General features: G+C 33.9%; 6 protein-coding genes and 1 long non-coding RNA gene across 9 annotated transcripts; 4 read left to right on the top strand and 3 right to left on the bottom strand.

The window, feature by feature from the left end:
* On the bottom strand, window positions 6444-9721 carry LOC104711358 (protein INVOLVED IN DE NOVO 2). Of its 2 annotated transcripts, none has more exons than XM_010428058.2 (8): window positions 9609-9721; window positions 8870-9282; window positions 7991-8712; window positions 7813-7902; window positions 7436-7723; window positions 7120-7329; window positions 6792-7030; window positions 6444-6712 (listed from the first exon to the last, which is right to left on the bottom strand). In XM_010428058.2, exons 2-7 carry the CDS (start codon window positions 9267-9269, stop codon window positions 6794-6796), a joined length of 1947 nt encoding a protein of 648 aa, XP_010426360.1. In that variant the 5' UTR covers window positions 9270-9282; window positions 9609-9721; the 3' UTR covers window positions 6444-6712; window positions 6792-6793. The 2 variants fall into 2 exon arrangements, with proteins under 2 accessions (XP_010426360.1, XP_010426361.1); XM_010428059.2 differs by having other exon boundaries at window positions 8870-9277; window positions 9609-9719.
* On the bottom strand, window positions 10597-11015 carry LOC104711357. Its single transcript, XM_010428057.2, has one exon. It carries the CDS (start codon window positions 10892-10894, stop codon window positions 10685-10687), a length of 210 nt encoding a protein of 69 aa, XP_010426359.1. The 5' UTR covers window positions 10895-11015; the 3' UTR covers window positions 10597-10684.
* On the top strand, window positions 12016-12818 carry LOC109126562. The gene is made up of 2 exons (XR_002033461.1): window positions 12016-12320; window positions 12605-12818. It is a non-coding gene; the product is annotated as an uncharacterized LOC109126562 (long non-coding RNA).
* LOC104711356 (non-specific phospholipase C6-like) lies at window positions 13419-16231 on the top strand. Its single transcript, XM_010428056.2, has 3 exons — window positions 13419-14305; window positions 14474-14976; window positions 15663-16231. Exons 1-3 carry the CDS (start codon window positions 13638-13640, stop codon window positions 16139-16141), a joined length of 1650 nt encoding a protein of 549 aa, XP_010426358.1. The 5' UTR covers window positions 13419-13637; the 3' UTR covers window positions 16142-16231.
* Window positions 16255-17615, top strand: LOC104711355 (nuclear transcription factor Y subunit C-1). 2 transcript variants are annotated; one of them, XM_010428054.2, is made up of 2 exons: window positions 16255-17059; window positions 17371-17615. In XM_010428054.2, the coding sequence occupies exons 1-2, from the start codon at window positions 16344-16346 to the stop codon at window positions 17372-17374; spliced, it is 720 nt and encodes a 239-aa protein (XP_010426356.1). In that variant the 5' UTR covers window positions 16255-16343; the 3' UTR covers window positions 17375-17615. The 2 variants fall into 2 exon arrangements, with proteins under 2 accessions (XP_010426356.1, XP_010426357.1); XM_010428055.1 differs by lacking the exon at window positions 17371-17615 and having other exon boundaries at window positions 16255-17063.
* Window positions 17804-19126, bottom strand: LOC104711354 (probable xyloglucan endotransglucosylase/hydrolase protein 11). The gene is made up of 4 exons (XM_010428053.2): window positions 18875-19126; window positions 18682-18782; window positions 18394-18584; window positions 17804-18304 (listed from the first exon to the last, which is right to left on the bottom strand). The coding sequence occupies exons 1-4, from the start codon at window positions 19056-19058 to the stop codon at window positions 17953-17955; spliced, it is 828 nt and encodes a 275-aa protein (XP_010426355.1). The 5' UTR covers window positions 19059-19126; the 3' UTR covers window positions 17804-17952.
* Window positions 21512-22592, top strand: LOC104711353. Its single transcript, XM_010428052.2, has 5 exons — window positions 21512-21729; window positions 21799-21888; window positions 21971-22078; window positions 22159-22410; window positions 22491-22592. The coding sequence occupies exons 1-5, from the start codon at window positions 21520-21522 to the stop codon at window positions 22575-22577; spliced, it is 747 nt and encodes a 248-aa protein (XP_010426354.1). The 5' UTR covers window positions 21512-21519; the 3' UTR covers window positions 22578-22592.

Below are 22843 nucleotides of genomic sequence, written 5' to 3'. Positions count from 1 at the left end.
TATATATATATATATATATATATTTATCTTATAATTAGATTTTAAATAAAATTATGTTTTATTTAATCTATTTACTATTATATAAGACTTTTATAGGTTAGGTTTTGAATTTTTACATTATTATTTTTTAAAATTTTAATAATGAATTGACATGTATCAACATCTGAATAATATAATTGACACGTGTCACGATCTTGTTAATGAGTAATTTTGTCATCAAGGTTTATATAATAAGATATTTTATATGTTATTTTTTGTTTCTGAAATTTAAAAGATAGTAAACTAATCTTTTTCCATGGTGTACCATTGGTAATCTTAGTTACAAAACATATAGTGGAATACTATATAACCTTATTTTTATATATTTTACATTTTGATAAAGCTTATATCTATTTTTTTAATTTTATCATTATGGATTTGTGATCATATGAATTACTAAATGTGAAAACAAAACTTATATAATAAATTTATGTGGCCTATATTGAACTCTCATTAGTAATTTTTGAAATTTCTTTTATTATATCAAGGTAGTGAATCAATTCAAAGTTAAGTGTACGACGGTCCACATATTTTATTTATACTAATATTTTTGAAGTACGAATTTGAAATAAATTTTGATTTTCAAAAAAAGTTACAATGTTTGTCATTACTTTTATCTATGTATCCAAACAAAATTTACTAAAATTTTATACTATTCATATAACCAAACAAAATTAAAAGATTTTAGTAAAAATTAAAATTATAGGTATCCATATTGTTCCATAATTAACACTAGTAATATTATACATGTTAGAACAAAATTAGTTCAATTAAGATTTAGCAAAATATAAACAAAATATAAGAAAAATATAAGAAAAATTTAAGCTACTTTTTCAAGTCAAAATATTAAAATGAATAAACTAACATCAAATAAACTACTGTCAGTTACACCTATAGTGGAAGAGAATAAATCTTCTAGACTCAATAAAATTTGTCAAATCATTTGATAAGTAATAAGAAGAGTGAACAAAAAACATCATTTCATATTTTCGTATTCTTCTCACTCTTAACAATTTTTCTTCTTTTTAACATAATAATACGTAAAATCTTTTTCTAATACACAAACACCATTTCATGTCATAATATTCTCTTTTCAGTATATAAAGAAAATATGAAAACATATTCTACTTATCAGGATATTAACAAAACCACATGTGGGAAACGCCTCCATTTGTAACCCCGTCTTCACAATGGGGTAGTACAACACCAAGAACGACACCTTCTAATCTAGACGGCATCGAACTTCGAACAGCCGTTAAACGAGAGGGTTCTCGTCCGGCTAAGCTAATAAGCCCATTAGGACTAGTATTAATAATATAGTACGAAGACTAGTAATATAATGTAGGTATTTAAATTATATTTTAATACTTTATTGCAATTAATTATTGCGATCAACTAATTATATAAACTTTTATATTCTGTCAATATACGGTGTTACACATAAAATTATATTATGTATCTGAAAGAATTATGATGAGCATGGAATTTCCATGTTGTACAAATATGAAAAACTAATCCATATGATCCACATATATGATATGTAACTATGTATGATGACTAGATTAAGATCCGTGCTAGAGCACGGGTTGAAATTTATTTTATTTATATTGTATTTTTTATATAAAAATAATTTATGTTATTGTTTTTAAAAGTTTTTTTGATTAAACATTATGCAATAAAATCATATGCTAAATATGAAGGCTTGAAAAAAAAACATTTATTTGTAAGTTTTATATTGTTAATGATTCTAGATAATTACCCGTGCTATAACACTGGTTAAATTTTATTTCGTAATCTATCTTGTAACCCACTATTTAACTTGTAACCAATCAATCTATCAATTTCGTAATTTATCTTTGGTTAACGTTGTGGTCTATCGATAAAACCTGTGGAAACAAATTTGTAATATTGTGTTTAAAGATCTTTGGAAACAACGTGATATAGGACTAAAATCTTCCAAAAATACAGTTTGGAATATCCATGATTTTATTTGTTACCATTAGTATATCAATTATCAATTGGAATATCCCTAATATTTAGGTGTAACCATTAATATTAATCTATAACCTATTTGTAATCATTTATTAAAAATATATAGTCTACAAAAACTATGTTTTGTACTTCCCTTTCATTAAAAAGGGGAGTTAGAAGATTTAATCCAGATTTTTTTTATTCTCCTATCATTTTGATTGGTTTTAAGTTTAAATTATTGAGAATCATCATATAATATATAAAGTTAATAAAAGTATATAATTTTCTGCATATATTGTGATTTGAAGTTTTTCAAAACGGACATATATTACTCAATTAATATAAAAAGTGTATGTTGAACATACATATATAGTAAATTTACCTTATATAGTAAATTTTAAATTTTCAAGAAGTTTAAATTATATAGCTGGTATATTTAAACTTAATAAAAATTTACAATTATGAATAGTTATAAATAGTAAAAAATTTAATAACATAGATGAGTTATATTGCATGATAAGTTATATATATGACGGGACGAGTTTGAATCAATAATACTAAAAAATAATAATTTCATTAATCTGATACTTTATGTGACACCCCGATATCAGAGACTTGCGGAGATGTTTAAAAAACTTGATTTGGTCACCTATGTCACCAAAGTGCACTTATCTTTTCGGTCAAAAGTCATGGGAAAACTTCACAGTTAAGTGTGATTATGGTAAAGTAGTCTTAGGATGGGTGATCTTCTGGGAAGTGACTGTCGGAACTGTGCGAGTAAGGACAAAATACAGGGAAAGATCATTTGGTGATTTGTAGGGATGGTAGCAAGTCTTTAAAACCAACAGTCTGATATGTAGCGTATGGATGTGGCATGTGGGCACTTGAACATTGTAATCTTTTTGGTTATTTTCGGTTTTTTGGTTGTTTGGATAATTTTACCCAAATATAACCGAACCGAAATTAATTCGGTTATTTATAGGTATTCTTTTGATGTGTCTAAACCGAACCGATCCGAAGAACCAAAAAAACCAAGAACCGAACCGAACCGATCCGAAGAACCGAACGCCCAGGCTGAGGCTCACGGGACTAGTGAGAGGACATGAGACCTATTAAAGAAGGTGGGCCCATAGACTGGGATTGGACATGGGATCCACTAAGAGGTGGCGGTCGGGGCGTTACACTTTAATACATGTTAAATTTTCATTTTAATATGTTTAACAATATCAATATAATGTATGTCGAATTAAACTGATTTAGTTAAGATTGTGTTAAACAAATATAGTTCTACGGTATACCAAGAGTTTAATTTGGGTTTTTAGTTGAACTAATTAATTTAACCATATATAGTAAATTTTAAACTTTTAAAAAGTTTAAATTATTATATATATCTTAACTTAATAAAAAGTTTAAAATTATGAATATTTAAATTATTACATTTTCAAAATAACACAAAAAGGGTTATATGACAGGACATGTTTGAATTGATACCAAATTTTTTATATAAAAAACTTATAAAATTTTTTTAATTGACATCATTTTATTATAATTTTCTCATTTTGTGGATGTATATTCTACAAAAAAACTATTCAACATTCTTTAAACAGGATGAAAAAATATGATATAAGGTTTTAATGAAATACTTACTAATACTAGTAAAACTTTATTTATTTTATTTCATCACACCAAAAAAACAACATAATCATTATTTTTGCTAATTCTTACCCAAAAAAAATCATTATTTCTGTGTCATTTTTCACTTACTTACTTTATGTTATAGATAAAAAAACAATTATAGAAGCCCAACATCATTCTTCCCATCTAAAGGTCATTTCTAATCTTCTCTCCTAACTACATGTTGAACTCCGCTTGTTGGAACTCGTTCTGTCTCTCCAACATCATGGGTGCCTTCCACGTCATGACATCTATCTGGTAGCACTGTCACACTCGTTCCTTCTTATGCAAGAAAATTGAAAGATATTACATTAGATACATATATGTTAATAGAACAGAACTAAACTAATATCTAGCAGCAAGTGAAGTACCTCACTAACCAATAGCAAAATTGATCATGAGGCTAAAAATTGCTTAATTTGATCAAAGCTTTGCTCGCATCATGAAGCTCATCGTTAGCGTATTCATATTTTATAGTAACCTCTTTCAATATTTCCTTTAATTTTTTGTATCTTCCTTCATACCATGAATGTGTCTCATGACCTAAAGGTCCCCTCATGATCTGTATCTCCAGCTACAATGCCTACTTAGCATTAAGTTTTTCACTAGCTCACGGGCTTTCTTATGTAACTTATCTTTTTCCCTTTATGAAATAACACTAAAACTTGATCATTAGTTACCCTTCAAAGTGAATGATTTTTCAGACAATAAACAAAAGCTTACATGTTGTTATTTTGTCAATTTCTTCATGTTTTCGTCAGCTTTGTTTTGCTCTTGAATAGCCATTAAATTATGTGACAAATAATTAAAAGATTTTCACGAATCAAGAAAGATTTTTCTTATTACAGAAAAATTTCAACTAAATGATGTGAATGGCAGAAACATAAGGTAACGAAGAAAAAGTTTCAATGGCAGAAACAGAAGGTAACACTCACATCATTTAGTTCAACTTTTTCTGTAATAAGAAAACCCTTTCTTGATTCGTGAAAATCTTTGAATTATTTGTCATATAACTTAACGGCTATTCAAGAGCAAAAGAAAGTTGACGAAAACATGAAAAAATTGGCAAAACAACAAAAGGTGAGCTTTTGTTTATTGTCTGAAAAATCATTCACTTTGAAGGGTAACTAATGATCAAGTTTTGGTGTTATTTCACAAAGGGAAAAAGATGAGTTACATAAGAAAGCCTGTGAGCTGGTGAGAAAACTCTATGCTAAGCAGGCATTAGAGCTGGAGACAGAGATCATGAGGAGTGACCTACAGGTCATGAGACACATTCATGATATGAATGAAAATACAAAAAAATTAAAGAAAATACTGAAAGAGGTTACTGTAAAATAGGGTTACGCTAACGATGAGCTTCATGATTCGAGCAAAGCTTTGATCAAATTAAGCAATTCTCAGCCTCATGATCATTTTTTCTATTAGTCTAGTGAGGTACTTCACTTGCTGCTAGATATTAGTTTAGTTATGTTCTTTTAACATATGTATCTAATGTAGTATCTTTCAATTTTCTTGCATAGTAAAGAACGAGTGTGTCAGTGCTCCCAGGTAGAGGTCATGATGTGGAAGGGACCCATGGCGTTGGAGAGATAGATTGAGTTCCAACAAGCGGAGTTCAACATGTAGTTAGGAGAGAAGATTAGAAATGACCTCCAAATAGGAAGAATGATGTTGGATTTCTATAATATATTTTTTTTTAATCTATTAACATAAAGTAAATAATTGAAAAATGAAACACAAATAATAATTTTTTTGGTAAGAATGCAAAAATAATGATTATTATAAGCTATGGTTTCTTTGGTGTGATGAAAATTAAACATAGAAATTTTTTACTGTTATTATTGACATTAGTAAGTATTTTTTTTAAAGCTTATATCATATTTTTGCATCTTGCTAAAAGAATGGTGAATAGATTTTTTTTTATAATATACATCAGTCTATTTTATCACAAACTAAAATGAAAAACTTTTATAATAAAATTGGTTAATCAAAAAGCTTTTATATGGTTTTATACTGTGTCTTTAAGACCTGTTATAAATCCTTAAACAACCTTATAAACGAGATAAAAACATTTATAAGGGGTATTAAGAATATGAAAAAAACCCTATCTTTCTTACTAAGTTATCTCCCTCTCTATCTCTTGCTATATTAGACAAGATTTACTTTATATGTGATCGTATATATAACAAAGACGATCTTTATCGTATACAAAGAGCAAAACCATCAATGATTCTCAATCCATGCCAACACAGAAAAAGAAAGATGGATATTTAAAAGAGAGGAAGAAGATGAAGAACTTACGGGGAAACGAAGATGGCGATAAGAAATAGCTATTCAAGCATCAATAAGAAATTTCGAGAGCTTGATCCACTATCATATCAGCCACTAGAAAATAGTAACATGTTGATAAACTATATATGTAGCCTTCACTTGTGTGTTTCTGATGGAGGCGTAACAATGCGAGCACAGTTGTTCTTGAGAAGAGGAGGGAAGAAAAGGTTCAACGGAAACATATGAGGCGAAAAACTTATATAGTTGGATGATTCAGAATATATGGACAAAAACTTTTATAGGGTCATATGATGAAATTGGTGGTATTTAATTTTCAAACGTTAGCTTAATAATTAAGGGTCAATAACTCAATATTCAAGTTTCACTTCAAAAAGTAACTCATGTCGACCAAGTTTGTGTTACTAGTTACTTTATTAGCTTTCAGGTAGGAATTTCTTCTATTGATTTTAGTAACGTACGGTCTAAAATCTAAAGTTGTTTTACAAGTGAAATATATTACAACAATAATTTGTTACGTTTTATTACTCGATTGTCCAAAGAGGTCAAACTCCTACAAATGTTACAATGAAACATCGATGCAAAGACATCAAAGCTGTGTCCATTATTTTCACCAACTTCTAAAACGGAAAACAAATAGAACCCATCACCAAAGTTCCATCAAACCAAACACATTTCTCTGCAGCTACAAACCGCATTAGCTTTTTTATTCAGTACCCTGCCCGTCCTCTTTCACCTGCAAAACATCAATCGAAATCCGACATTAGCGTAAAATATTGGCAAAAAGAACCATAAGTATCAAATAGGTTTTAAACCTTTAGGCCATTCCGCGCTTGCGTTTCGCTTTTTCCCATTGATCAAGTAAACAAGTGACACCTTCTTCAAGTGTAGCTTTCCTATCTTCTTTTATGTTCCATAGCTCTGATGTAATATACCTTCCACTCGGGTTATACTCGTTTATCTCCAACAAAGCTTGCGTTACCGCCTTGTATGGACCATCTCCCAAGTCTGCCTTCAGCTCCCTCAGCTTTTCGTCTGTCTCATCTATCACTTCCTAAACCCAATTCACAACAAAAATCTTTCAGAAAGATTCAATATAAACCACAACACCAAACCCTGGTCGGAAAGACAAGTCTGTCTTACCACTTCTGTTTCTTGATTTTCAAGCTTAACCCGCTTGTATGGTTGCCAATCAGGATCTTTGAGATAGCCTTCCCAAAGTTGGAGAACATCAACTGCTCGGTCTTCAACATCTTGCTGACAATACTTTTGCTGCATTGCATCCATGAATGGTTTCGTCACGAGCTCTCCCATTCTCTTGACACCGATATTTGTTTTCCATTCTTTCATTATCTACAAATGACAATGAAACAAATAAACCAAGATTTAGGCAAAAACTGTCAAGCTTCGTCAGAGCTATATTAGATATGATCCAAAAGAACAATACTATGATACATACGTTTACCAATTCTTTACGAGCTTCTTGAAGCTCATCATTGGTTCTGCGCTCTCTAAGGATAAGAGTTTGGTTAAGTTTATCGAGGTCTGAGAGTTCTTCTAACTTCTCATTTAAATCTTTATAGATGGTTTCCACCTTTTGCACAATTTCAGCATCGCCATCTGATCCCATGTGCTTCATCACATTAAGCTGTCCTTTCAACTGCTCAACCTCTAGCTCAACTGCTTGTTTCTGATCTCTTTGTCTTTCTAGTCTTATGATTTTCTCATGAAGCTCCTCCTTTTGCCTCTGTTAAGAACACATCAACACATGGTATTTCTCAATAATCATGAAAATAAGCCAAACCATTTAAAGAAAAGAAGAGGGAAGTCACTAACACTCTGATCCTCTGCCAATTTTTTAACTTCCTCGTCAGCCTTTTGTTGTTCCATGGTTGCTAGTTCAAGAGAACTATTCTTAGATGCATTCTGGTAAACAAAAAAACGAATTAGTTGTCGAACTTAAGCCTACAAATATTTGTAGAAGAGAGATATAGCGAGTAAGTAAACACAAAACCTGTTCAAGATCTTGAGTCAATTTCTTTCTCTCGGCTTCATTGTGCACTTCGCGCTTTGCCAACTCAATACCTCTGATTTCGAGCTTCTCCTTCTCCGACTCCAGCAGCCTCTTCGATTTCTCATGATCATCAACTATCTTTTTAATGTGACGATATGTTCTCTCATCCAAAGCACTCAGCTCTCGGTAATGCTTTTCTTCATTCTTTTCCTTCTCTTCCATCAACTGATTAAGTTCCCTTGACTTCACTTTACACAGCTCCTCCATCTCCTTCATGTCTTTTTTCTTTTCTTCCACAATTTGTTTCAGATTCTGCACAAGTTTTTGCTGTTTCCTCGCCTCTTCTTCCGTTAGCTCAGCTATAGTTTTCAAATCACCCGTCTTCCTCAAGTTTTCTCCGATGATATTATTACCGTTATAATCATCCGCACGAGCAACCCACGCGTAAAGACCTGATTTTGGACAGTCTTTTTTCAACCAGTCCTTTTTACCATGACCGTCTACTCGATAAGCCTTGTCAAACAAAAGAGCATTGTGAAGTCCATTCCAATCTTTGTTAAACTCCACTATTGCTGTTCCTGAATGTCCCCAGTAATTCCACAAAGGACGAACTCTAGTCGGATTAAACCCTCGTTGAATGTACTCATCCCTAAGCTTTGATCCACTCTCACCTGCAGATCGACCATCCACTCCCTTTGTAGTTGGTATATTAACCACAATACCTGTTTCAACCATATTGCAGTTCAATCTTTAGGACAAAGTAATAACCTTTCGAGACATATTCAAGAAACCCACACATTGCAATTCAAGAAACCTATTTTCAAGAAAACTACATTACTCTAATTCTCATATCTTAAGATAAGCTAACAAAGTGTGTACCTTTCCAAGGACACACGAGCTTCTCGTCCTGGTCACAATCTTGGATAGCATTTCCATTTTTCTGACGTTTCGCGGAAGGCTCTGCTGCATCTGAAGCTGAATCAGCAAGATCTTGTTGAAGGTACTTGACAAGAGCAAGGTGGCTTGCTTTCTCCTTGGCACTTCTTTTCTCAGAATTGCTATTACCAACTCCAGAAGCATGCTGAAGTAGATCTTTGTACTGAAAACTCGGTTTCTTCTTGTTTGGACAGTAAGGACAAAGAAAAGCTTGAGGAGAGAGTTTCACTTTCAGCTTCCCACCTTTTAGATTTAAGTACATTTTGTCTCCATACTCATCCATTTCAGATTCACTGATATCTGAATCTTCATCATCTGAGCTCAATATCACCGTGCTCCCCATCTTGTTTCCTTTGCTTAGGGTTACATACAAATCAAAATTGAAATCGATTAATCAAAAACATGATCTGCTTTTGATTTTTCGACAATGCAACTCAATTCCATTACTTTTTTCTCCGTCAATTTGATTCTTTTTATAAAGTTATTCTATTCGTTCTTTATATCTCTCTACTGGGTCTTTTCATCACAATTATGATTTGCATGTTTGATTTTTTAATGTGTCTAGAGACAGTGAGTTTGGAAATCAAACGAGATCGATCTTTAAACCCTAAATATCTCTGTTTTGGTTTCAAGAATGTGGAAACAAGATGAAAACAGAGTAATTGGGGAAGGAGAAACTTACAAGAAGAAGGCTTGGAGAGTGTGGTGCCCAGTGGTCCGGAAGATGATGAAGAAGAAGAAGAAGCTCTCTCCTCTCTCTCTCTCTCTAGTCTCTCTACACTTGTTTATGTGTTGTCCTTGTACTTGTAGGGTTGAAGAAAAATTATGTCCTTTTTCTTTTTTCTTTTTTCTTTTTTCTTTTTTTTTTTTAACTTTTTTACATCAAACATAAAATAAATAAATATAAAAAAAGTCAATAAAAGTAAAGATGAGAGAGAGAGAGAACACATCGAATATAACGTTGTTCTATCCAAATCAATTTTTTTTATATTTTTTGTAACTGTGGGATGAATTTTTAGATTTTCTTGAAATAGTTACAGTATCTTGATTCTCTATAACGTTTCTTGGAATTTGTAGAAACATTGTTTATGCCACACACTGCAATTTACAATGAGTTAATGGAAGGAAACATCTGTGTGTGTTCGAATGGTGTCGACGCGCTTTACTTACACGCATTAAACGGGACTGACTCACTTTGAAAGTTATACATGGTACGCCGTGAGAAACATCTTCACAGGTGTGCGTAACTGTGTACTTCAACGTCCTATCACATCACATGAGAATCTAAAGAAGACTCACTCCTTCCAGATGGGTCATATCTTGGCCCATTAAAAACTTAATTTTTAAAAGCCCATATTTGTCACAAACCTTTTTTACACGCCTAATATTATTTCTTTGGCATCCAACCAAAAGAACTCAGATATGCATGCATAACCGGGTTAGTTAATACAGTACTTGATTCCAAATTTTGATTCGGAAACCAATGAGCTAAACCGGATTCTAACAAAATCACTAACCCAGAACCAACCAAGTTAAACCAGAAACCAAACAGAGCCACAAAAATCAAAATCAAACAGAACAGATATTTTGAAGATAACTTAATGCATTACATTGAGATATTCAGATTTCAAATGTTTTTTTACACTAGACACAGAATAATAATAGAAAAAAACAAATACAGAAAAGAAAGGAAGCAATTTAAAAATGGAAAAAACATAACCATGAACCAAACCAACCGGGTCCGGGGGACATTACGAATTAACCGGTGTAAATGTGGAGACGAATGGCGATGGTGAAGATGGTGATGAGACCGAAGAAAATGATGGTGTGGACTAGAATAGACGCACCACTAGTCTGCATATTCCCGAATTCGACGACACGACCTCTCGCCGGAATCTGAAAGAGAAGTCCCGGTGTCAGAAGCACGAACAGTATCACAGCGATCACTACAGGTCCCCAATCCGCCATACTTTTCTCCCACTAGAGAGACAGAGATATATATATATATATGTATCAGAGAAAGTTATAAGAGAGAAAATGGTTTTGAGAGTTTTAGTTTGGTTTTGATTTTTGCAGAAACCAAAAACTTCCTCGTGCGGTGTGTAAAAAAGAAACGGCCGGTGGCGATGTCACGTGCGGAGACGTTGTTATCGAAGGATGTGGACACGTGAGTCCGTGACTAATGTGACAGTTAATGTGTCGCCGGTTAAAATTGAAATGGGCCAACTTAGGATCTAATTCAGTTTAGTCTTCTCAAATCAGGCCCAATAAAACATTTTTATTGCTTGTTGCCTAGGTGGATTAACTCTCTTAATCTCTTCTGTCTTTGCAGTCTTGCACCGAGCCACCGAGTCACTAACCTATACTTCTCTCCTGTTCGGGAAACTGTGAATAAGAGAGATAAATTATACTACTTTGAAAATTGGTTAAAAGACAAACTTAAAAGCTTTACGACCATATCAATATGATAACAATGTGTACTGATTACACGACCAAATCTAGTTGATTGCTATGAGCAGTTCACACTACTGGGCAAGCTGCTTGGTGGTGAACTTGTGGGCGATTGTTTTCAGTTTCAGTCCCTTGAATCTTTCTCCTAGTTATTTTTATCGTTTTGGCTTCACTTTTCACTCTCTTGTAGTAAAGAAATGTAGTTGTTCCTTCAACATCGTCTAATGTCACAAAATAAAAATACCACCACCATCTAGCAAATAGGTGATGAGATTTTCAGGTATGGAAAAGCACAAACATTTTTTTTGGGTATGAAAAACAAAAGCACTAAATATTTGTAGTTGTTCTTTAATTTTAAAATTTTTGATAAAGGGTTTTCCAAATTATTTATTTTCCTTAATGGAAGATAAGTGGGACACATTAGACAAAAGTAAGAATTAATTATGAGATCGGTACTTTTTTCAATGGGTATTATAGAATTAGGATCTTCTGTCCGGTTTTACAGGATTAGGTACTTTTGTGTGCATAGAATTACTAAGTTAGCCTCGATCTTATATTCAACATTTATCTCAGTTACGACATTTATTTTTTATTGTTCCTGTTTGACGCCACGCGCTTCCAATCTATTAACCCTACGTTTATCGGGGTCCGTTATTGCTGCCGCGTCCTGAGTTTCAGGTTCTCTTTACTCTCCCATTCTGGTGGCTAAAATTGAAGCTTCATACCACCAACAACTCGTCCTTTACATTCTCCCACCAATATCGTCCGCACCTTACTCTATTAATTATCGTCACAGGTATGGTTTGACTGTAATAGTTACACATCCGACCGGATCTGCATATTTATGTAACTGCACTTGTTCGGCCCGTTTCCGATCACTCTGTTTTCCTTATTCTAGATATGCAATCGCCAGTCAGTCAATCCATTCCTTCTGCCTCACTGGGTATATCCGTATACACTATTTGTAATCAATTTCCCGTACCCTAGGGTTTAATTGTCCTCAACTTTTGTTCCTCACAACGGGATTCTAGGGTTTAGTTGTCCTCTACTTTTCTCCCTCACAAACGGGATTCTAGGATTTAGTTTCTATATACTTTTCTCCATAACAAACGGGGTTCTAGGGTTTAGTTTCTATGTACCACATCTGCTTCAACCGATTTAAGTGCCTCACTTTTTTTTCAATGTGATGAAGTGTAGTTAAAAGTAATTTAACATTTTCTTTTTCAGCTGATTTGCCGCGACGCCTTTTTGACCTCAATTGTTATCCTTCTCATCCAGTTCGTATCAATTCATACTCAAGGCCACGATACCTCCTTGATGTTTTAAATGTCTTGGATGGGATGCCTGAGCTCCAAGAGTTATTGGCATCTCCGCTTGGATATCTTTTCTTGATTCATGTACGTCGAATTGCAAACCCTTAACCTAATTCGCTGTTCACTTTGCCACATCTCTAATTCTTCGCCATAGAAATTATTGTACAGTCCCAGCGCGTGTAATACCGTCATAACTTTCCAATTTCGAAGTCATTTTAATCCCGCTCAATTAATCGGGTTATATCCGTCATTATACAGTAGTAAAACTACCGAAATCTGTAAGACTGGATAGAAGTGCTCAAAATGAAAGTTTCAGAGGAAAAAGTACCTACTTCTATAATAACCCCCAAAAGTAATTAGCATAATGATGACTCTTTATTGGTAAGACACACTATATTTAAACTACATTCTCTCAAGTCTCAAGACTCTCGGTGCGGAGAATTTATACAATAGTCCTAAATTAGCTTTTTACATCAGATCATTCCATTATAAACATTTGTATAGATTATATAGATTGTAGATCCAAAATAAATACATAAAAGTTATACTATACATCTGTGGTCATCTACGCGGTTTTCTCAATGCCATGTCTTCACGTGCATATGTATTTCCAAAATTTAGCTATAAATAATAAAATCAGCCTATATTTAGGAATTTCATTGACCGAGTAAATCTAAAATCTCGAGTTTTAAGTTATTTTTCCGCAGTGAGAACAGAATCTTCTTTTACAAATCGAGAGCCCACCTAAAATCAAAGCCAGTAGTAGTGGCAACAAATATAAAAAGCAGTAACTATACACCATAGCTTTTCTTGCTTCTTGCTCTCTACACTTCACATTTACCCAAAACCTTTATAATTCTTTTGTTTTTTTCCTTTCACTTTTCTCTTTTTTGTTTTTGTTTTCAAAGACAAGACAATTATCTTCAGATTCTTCACCACTGTCTTTTATGTTCTTTCAAGAAACCAATCTTTTAAGGCAAAACAAAACCACAGAATCAAATCCTTCACAAAAGAAAAGCCTAAACCAAATGAAACCATCATCAGTTTCAAGATTTTCTTTAACTTTCTCACACTTACTCACACTCTATTGTCTTCTCATACCAACCCAAGGATCTCATCAATGGGACTCACCAATCAAAACCGTCGTCGTTCTAGTATTAGAGAACCGATCTTTCGATCACCTCTTGGGATGGATGAAGAAATCAGTTAACCCGACGATAAACGGTGTAACGGGTCAAGAATGCAACCCGGTTCCAAACTCTACACAAACCATATGTTTCTCTAGTGATGCTGAGTTCGTGGATCCGGATCCGGGTCATTCGTTTGAAGCTGTTGAGCAACAGGTTTTCGGATCCGGGTCCGGGTCGGGTCAGATCCCGTCGATGATGGGTTTCGTCGAGCAAGCGCTCTCCATGCCGGGCAACTTGTCGGAGACTGTGATGAAAGGCTTTAGGCCTGAATCTGTACCGGTTTACGCTGAGCTGGTTAAAGAATTTGCTGTTTTTGACCGGTGGTTTTCTTCGATTCCTGGTCCGACTCAACCTAACCGGTTATTTGTTTATTCGGCTACCTCACATGGTTCGACAAGTCATGTCAAGAAACAACTTGCTCAAGGGTACGTTATCAAACTCTTTCTTCAAATATATAGAAATTGAATTAGCAATAATTTCTAATTTTGGACTTTTTAAAAATATTGTTTTACGTAAAAAGTAACATAAATTACCATTTTTCTTATATAATCATTATTGTAAACCAATTTATGTATTATAATTTGATTTTTCAGGTATCCACAAAAGACTATATTCGATTCGCTCCATAGCAACGACATCGACTTCGGAATATACTTTCAGAATATTCCGACCACGTTATTCTACCGTAATCTCCGACAGCTAAAATACATTTTCAATTTGCATCAGTACGATCTGAAATTCAAGAGAGACGCAGCGAATGGGAAGTTACCGAGCTTAACCGTAATTGAACCGAGGTATTTCGATCTCAAGGGTCTACCGGCCAACGATGATCACCCGTCGCATGACGTGGCTAATGGTCAAAAGCTGGTTAAGGAAGTGTACGAGTCACTTAGGTCGAGTCCACAGTGGAACCAGACGCTCCTAGTCATAACTTATGATGAGCATGGTGGGTTCTATGATCATGTCAAGACTCCTTATGTTGGTATACCAAACCCGGATGGGAATACTGGACCGGCTCCTGGTTTCTTTAAATTCGACCGGTTAGGTGTTCGGGTTCCTACTATTATGGTTTCGCCTTGGATTAAAAAAGGAACCGGTTAGTTCTCTTTTTCTTTTTATTAATTAGTTAGTGTTTTTCTCTATGATAATTTTATAAATTTTGTTAGTGTGCATTGCTTTTTTTGGTATAACTTTTTTGGTCAAGATTATTATTATTATTATTAATTTAGATAAATTATGGTTTTGAACATGATATATTGATATATAAATAGATTTGAAACTGTTAACAAAGGCGGAAAAAAATTATTATAGGAAGTAATATGCCCATTGCATATATGTTTTAATCGTTAATGATATTTACTTATATTATTTATATATATTTTAACATACTATAGTTTTTTTAATTCACATATGAATTAGAGCCATAAGTTTAGTTGAAAAAACTATTTATTTCTCAACCCCAAATAAGAAAGTCATTTGTTTTTAATGTGTTTCCACTTTCTACTACTATTTCCGACAGACTTGTAAACATTAAGTCTGCAAAAAACCAAATCACATGGATAGGATTTGTGACAACTATAATATAAGATTGAATCCATTAATTGTGGTGGAGAAAATAATTGAATCTGTTTACTATTCCATTGAAAGATGTTTAGTTATTATAATATGTCGGCGTCGTCGCGTGACTCATGTTTTCAACCATCATCTGACCCCATTTGATTAATTTGTTTTTATTATATAGTTTAATAACAATCTTATATGATTTTGTGTTTTTGATTGAAGTGGTGAGTGAAGCAAAAGGACCAACAGAGAGCTCAGAGTTTGAACATTCATCAATACCAGCGACCATCAAGAAACTCTTCAACCTCTCTTCCAATTTCTTAACACATAGAGATGCTTGGGCTGCAACTTTCGAAGACGTTGTATCTCACTTAACCACTCCTCGAACCGATTGCCCCATGACTCTACCTGACGTTGCACCAATAAGAGCCACTGAGCCTAAAGAAGACGCAGCGCTTTCTGAGTTTCAAGGTGAAGTAGTTCAGCTTGCAGCTGTTCTCAACGGTGATCACTTCCTCAGTAGCTTCCCTGACGAAGTTGGGAAAAAGATGACTGTAAAACAAGCTCACGAATACGTCAAAGGAGCTACATCACGTTTCATTAGAGCTAGCAAAGAAGCAATGAAGCTTGGTGCCGATAAATCTGCCATTGTCGATATGCGATCTTCGCTTACTACACAAACCACGCAACCAGTAAACTGATTAAACAATATTGGTGTGATTTAATGTTTGGAAACTGGAATTAAAGAACAAAGTAATAGACCAAATTTAATTTTAAGTGTCATTATTTTATAATCAGCTACATCGCTGTCTACCTTATCCACTTGTACCTCAATCCCTTTGGCAAAAAAAACCCATTTGATCCAAAAAAATCAAAAAAAAATCAAAAATCCAAAACCGACCAATGGACACCAACAACAACAACCACCAACCACCTCCCTCCGCCGTCACCGGAATCCCTCCGCCTCCTCCACCACCAGGAACCACCATCTCCGCCACCGGAGGAGGAGCCTCGTACCACCACCTTCTCCAACAACAACAACAACAGCTCCAATTGTTCTGGACATACCAACGGCAAGAGATCGAACAAGTGAACGATTTCAAAAACCATCAGCTCCCACTCGCTAGGATCAAGAAGATCATGAAAGCCGACGAAGATGTTCGTATGATCTCCGCGGAAGCACCGATCCTATTCGCCAAAGCTTGTGAGCTTTTCATCCTCGAGCTCACAATCAGATCTTGGCTTCACGCTGAGGAGAACAAACGCCGTACGCTTCAGAAAAACGATATCGCCGCTGCGATTACTAGGACCGATATATTCGATTTCCTTGTCGATATTGTTCCTAGAGATGAGATTAAGGACGAGGCCGCCGTGCTCGGTGGTGGGATGGTCGCTCCTCCCACCGCCAGTGGCGTGCCTTACTATTACCCGCCGATGGGACAGCCAGCTGGTCCTGGAGGGATGATGATTGGGAGACCGGCTATGGATCCGAGTGGTGTTTATGTTCAGCCTCCGTCTCAGGCGTGGCAGAGCGTTTGGCAGACTTCGGCGGGGACTGGTGATGATGTCTCTTACGGCAGTGGTGGAAGCACTGGTCAGGGGAATCTCGACGGCCAAGGGTGAGATTTCATTTTATTTGTGCAATGTAGTTACATTGATGATCATTTTAGGGTTTTAGGATTAATTGGGCTATTATCATGTCACCATTTGCAATCTTTAATCTAAGATTTGATTGTGAAATTAAGCTCATGAGTATGTCAAGGAAGCCACTTTTAGGTTGATTAGGGTTTTAGGATTTGAAATGATAGCAATCTTCAAATGTACTGATGTATAGTATAGTCTCTTGCTCTTCTGCTGGAACTTGAATGGATCAATCAATGAAGTATCACTCCTTAATGTATCTTTCAATGTCTTTGTATTATGTTTGCAGTTAGAAGCTCAGAGTAAATCAGATGATGTGAGTTTACCCTGCTGCTTGAAGACAGCAGATGTTATTAGTCGACCTTGCCTTGAATTTTGGATGTGTCTGATAGATTATGCCTGAATTCAATTTAAAAGGCTTTACATTAAGAAGGAGTAAAAAAAACTCTTATTTCTCTCTGGTAACTTATATGTTATTGCAGCAAAACAATCACTCCTAACTATATATCTAATGTGCAGTTTCTAATTCTCGTATTTTGCTCCTCCTCTTTCACTTCTTCTGAGAAAAATGCAGTCTTGTAACTTGTAAGGTTCTTTTCAGAGGTTTCAGTGTTTGTAAAGCTCAAGCAAACTCAATCTGAACCAATATAATTTATCCAGCTTGGTTCTGTGTACATGTGTATCTGTATATGAACTTGTGACATAGCAATGGAACTAGCAGCGATGAAAATAAATTTGTTATTTTAGTTGATGATTAAATGATGGAAACAGCTAGTTATATATAGAGCATGTCACAGTAACATAAGTTGTTTTTTTTTCCTCAAGATTTTTGTTTTGTAGGCTTAACCCTTTGACAGGTATTGATCCTTCTCTAACTGTAACTTGCGCATTCTTGAGGCACCTTTGGATATCGCTGTCTGTCAGAACAATAGTCATAATCCAGGTACATCTTCCTTGCGTTAATGTACAGTTTCTTCTCTTTAGAGCTTAGCTGTTTGCGATTCCACCAGAATGAAGGACCAGTGCATTTATCTATTCCCATGAAGTCAGTTTGACACCCTTCAATCTTTGATGCCTGGAACTTAGCAATGTAAGGCATCTGCTTCGGGTCAATTATCGATCCGTTTCGTACACTTCCCATTAGGAACATTGTCTGCGCCGATGGGTAGTAAGCATTTGGATTCTTCCTGTACACCCTGATTGGTGTATCGTCGACATAAAACCTGAAAATGTGGAAAAACTTTTTCTTTTGTTACCGATGTTAATCAATGGATTAGGGGATGATCTGATAAAAGTGTTATAGGATACTCACACAAGTTGATTTGGCTTCCAAAGTAAACTGTAGGAATGGTAATCTTTGGTTGGATCAAACCAGAGACGGAACCTTTGATCCTTTCCTCCTACACCGTACAGATACATATTCGTATTTAGCAAATACGGTGACCCATTCCTTCCCAATATCTGGAAACAGAGCTCGTCATGGCGGCTTGATCGGGAGATTAACTGCCATATAGCAGTAAACATATTTCAAGAAGCTAGTCAGGTACGTAATTTCATCATCTTTATTTCAGACAAACATGAGTGAATGTGATTCACGTACGCAGAAGGAAGTAATGACTCCCGTAGACTTGGTTTGTGGTGCTTTGATTCTTACGTTGAAGTATCCTGATCCGTATATTAATTGGGATTCAAACCCGGATCCTGAAAGGAACATGAGAACAATCATCATCATCGTCTTGACACACAGGTTCATCACACATAGAGACAAAGAAATAAAGAGATATAAGAGAAACCAGAGTTATGATCGAGGGTGAGGTGGAGTTCAGAGGTTTCATTAATAACCAAAGCTTGATGTCCCCATGTCAGGTAGTTGTTGTTTGCCCATGTCACGAACCCGCCACCAGTCTCTTCACCTCGAGCTGTGGCTAAAACCACCAGAACCATCATCAGTAGAATCTTCTGATTAGATCCTCTCATCTTGATCTCTCCCTCTCTCTCTCTTTGCTTTTCCCTCACTTTACTTAATCACACTAGAACACGACACTCTTGGGCTATGTTATATAGGCATAGATCAGCCACGTACGTTACGTTCTTTTTTTTTTTTCTCTAAACAAAGTAGTCAAAACTGACAAAAAAACAAAGTAGTCTCTATCCATTGCTTCATATAATCCCATTGAATTAATTAATATCCTTTTTAAATAAATTTTCAGTTTAATCCATTATAATTTTGAGCTGTTTGCGATTAAGTTTGTTTCTTAGCGTTGTGAAAGCTGTTCCAACTCGTTTTACACACATCAATCGTTGCATCCAAAAAAGTTTATATTTTCACGTTTTAATACTTAGGTTTTGTTAGCTAAGAAAGCTTCCTATACAAAGTAAAAAATTTTGGATTGGGGAATGTTTGATGCCAAAAAATGAAAGAAAGAATAAGGGTGTGTATTCAATCCTATACAGTAAAACCTTTATAAATTAATATTCTATAAATTAATAAACACTACAAATTAATAAATTTTGCTTGTCCCAAATTGGACCAGTGTCAAAAATATTTGATAAGATAATAAGATAATAATTTTTTGAAATTCCCATGTAAAATATGGTCCCAATAATATCATAAATTAATAATCATGTTAATATATATATATATATATATATATGCTTTAAAATTTGGAATTTTCTTCTAAAACTCATATCTATAAATAATTATTATGTTGTAATTTCAAACTATAATGATAAAGAATATTTTATAACATGTCATAAATATAGCTAAGTTTTTTTAAAGTTTTCAATTTCTACATATGCACAATTTTCATTTTGATAGTTTTATAGATTATATGTAATTTATTGTCAATAATGTTTTCTAAATATTACAAATTCAATTCTAAATTGATAACATCCTAAAGGCTAATCTTATTTTGCTAAAAATTTCTCAATTCGTAATTTTAAAAAAGTTAAACAATTAAAGTATATATCTAAAAATTAATAATTATTAATATATACTATAAAATAATTATTATTAATTAATAGATAAATTAATATCACTATCTTATTATATAAAGCTTGATGTCAAAGTTACTCATTAACAATATCGTGAAACATGTTAAATATATTGATTAGATGTTGGCACGTGTCAAAAATTTCTTTTTTAATAAACGTAGTAGGACAGGTAATTATATTTACAGGATTTTACATGTTTCTATTATAAAAAAAATTATTTCTCTAAATAAAAAAGAAAAACTAACAAAATCAATATATTTTCCATTGTATGCTAATTATATTATACGTGTATTCTCAATAAAATTTAACATATGTAAGCAAAAACTTAATTTATTAAACATGTATATTAATCAATAAATAATGAATAACAAAGTTAAAAAGAATAACATAATTTTAGTCGGATATAAATTATCTTTATCATTGTAATATAATATTTTATTGTAAGTAAATACATAAAACCTTGAAAGAAAATGAACTTAAAAAGAAAAAAAATTCAATACATGATGTGTATTAGTATAGTTTTACATGTTTTATTTTAAAGATCTTAATGCATGTAGTAATATGAGAAATCTGGAAAAAAAATATAAAAAATGAGTTTGTAGGAATGAATTATGGTTAATTGATGAAAATTGACAAGTATTACTTATGAAATTATGACATATAGAAGCATAATTTTTAGGATATTTTTAGGTTTCCAAAAATTTTGTGGATGTTAACTGATTATATTTACTGTTAAATTTAAAATACTAACCAATATACATATTATCTCATATGATGCTCATATGATTTTTTTATTAAAATTTTAACTCTAATCCATGAAGAAGTGAATTATGGTTTTACGATGAAATATATAGTTAAATGTGATTATCACTACAACAAATATGTACATTGATAGCAGACGGATATAGCTCATTTTCCGTCACTGCTATGAAAGATGAGATTTTTTTTCGCTTACTTTTTAATAGCATCTTATTAACGCTATGATAGGAAAATTATGTAGCGGGAAACAAAAGTGACTTTTGTCCGCCAATACTTAGTGAAATTATTCACTTAATCGCCAAATAAAAAAAAAACCCAAAAACTCGACACACTCTCTCTCTCTCTCTCGTTACAACCTAAGCTCAACCTAAGAAGATTTCTTCTTCTAAATTCTCTGTGTGTGCTCAAATTCTTCTAAATTTCTTATCAATTCTTCAGTTTTATCGCCGTTTGTGAAAAGCCCCAATTTCGCCGTTTGTGAAAAGCCCCAATTTCGCCCTAAATCTCCATATCCATCGCAATTGATAGCTCGAATCCATTTTTGAGGCATGTCTTTCTTCTTCCTCCTAATTTCGTTATTTGTTTCGATTATTTGTGATTTCAAACAGCTTTTGATTTCGATAAGGGTCAGATTTAGTTATCTGTTTTGTTAGGGTTCGATTTATNATGGTGTGAGTGTAAGTGAATGCAGGCAAGGTTTGAGCTTGATGAAGATTGGCAAAGGATATCTGTGATTCACCAGATGGGACATTTGTGGCGATCACACAAGTCTGTCACGGTGAAGGCTATAAATTTGGCTGCAAATAACCAAGAGAGGATGAATTTGAGACCACCAAATATTGGTCCTGTTGATTGGCAAAAATTTGTCAAACTCAAAACTAGTGCTGCATTTAAGGTAATTACTTGTGATTATAATTGTTTAGTAGTTGATTGGTGATTAGTAATTAACATGTTTCATTATTAGGCCGTGAGTGAGAAATATAAAGCAAAAAGAAAGAATCAGATACCTCACACCACTAGTCGTAAAGGGATCAGCAGACTAACAGAAGAAATGGCAAGCATATATACTACAACTATGTTGTTTATTATTATACATAGTGCTTGTACTGTTACTGAAATTTTGTTTTCTGGAACAGAAAGCTGAAAGTGAAGATCCTTCCAGCGTGACAAGACTAGATGTTTGGATCAAGTCTCGCACCAAAAAGGATGGTACACCAGTAGATACGAATGCAGCTGATTTGATTGTAAGTCTGAATAGAGTTGTACACCAGTAAATAGTGTGTTATCGACTAGTAAAACCTGAAACTGTCTTTATGTTTTTCAGCAAAAAGCAGCTGAAATTGGTGGAAGTGATGCTCCAGCATTTTTAACAAATCCAGATGAAGATCACCTCGCCAAGCTTTTAGGACCTGACAATTCTGGTAGGCTGAGGGCAATGGGTAGAGGCATGAGTAAGACCAAATTAGCTTGTTTACAAATGCAGAGCAAGTGTATGGCTGAAATGGAAGAGCGGCAAGTAAAATTAGTAAAACAGGTCAATGCCTTGGAAAGTGAACTTGGCAGAATCAAGAATCAGGTTAGATACTTAAGAGTTCTCTACTATTCATCAGCCAGTTAGAGTAATATAAATTGATGTTATTTTTGTTTATGTTACAGAGACCAGAAGCTGAAATGGATGAAAACTCAGCTGCAAGAGTAACATATTCTTACTTCTTTTCATATCAGCTAAGTGATTCTTCTTAGTGTCGTTTATGATTCTTAGTTGCTCATGAAATTGTTGCAGAGTGTAAACAAAAGAGCACATCCTAAGTGTGTGTTTGTTGATTGGTCTGACATTGATGAAAATGTTGGTGAGGGTCGGATTCTTTCTTCTGATCCGGATGACATAGTGAATGACTGTCGTCTTGGCCCTTATGATCTCAAAGTGTTAGTTGAAGCTGCATATAAACCAGATGCATTTCTATGGAGACCTGCACAAAAGATCTTTCATATGAAAGAAGCTGTTGGAC

Source organism: Camelina sativa, chromosome 9 (genome assembly GCF_000633955.1).
Source record: "Camelina sativa cultivar DH55 chromosome 9, Cs, whole genome shotgun sequence".
Lineage (NCBI taxonomy): Eukaryota > Viridiplantae > Streptophyta > Magnoliopsida > Brassicales > Brassicaceae > Camelina > Camelina sativa.
This window is presented reverse-complemented; position numbering and strand designations above follow the sequence as displayed.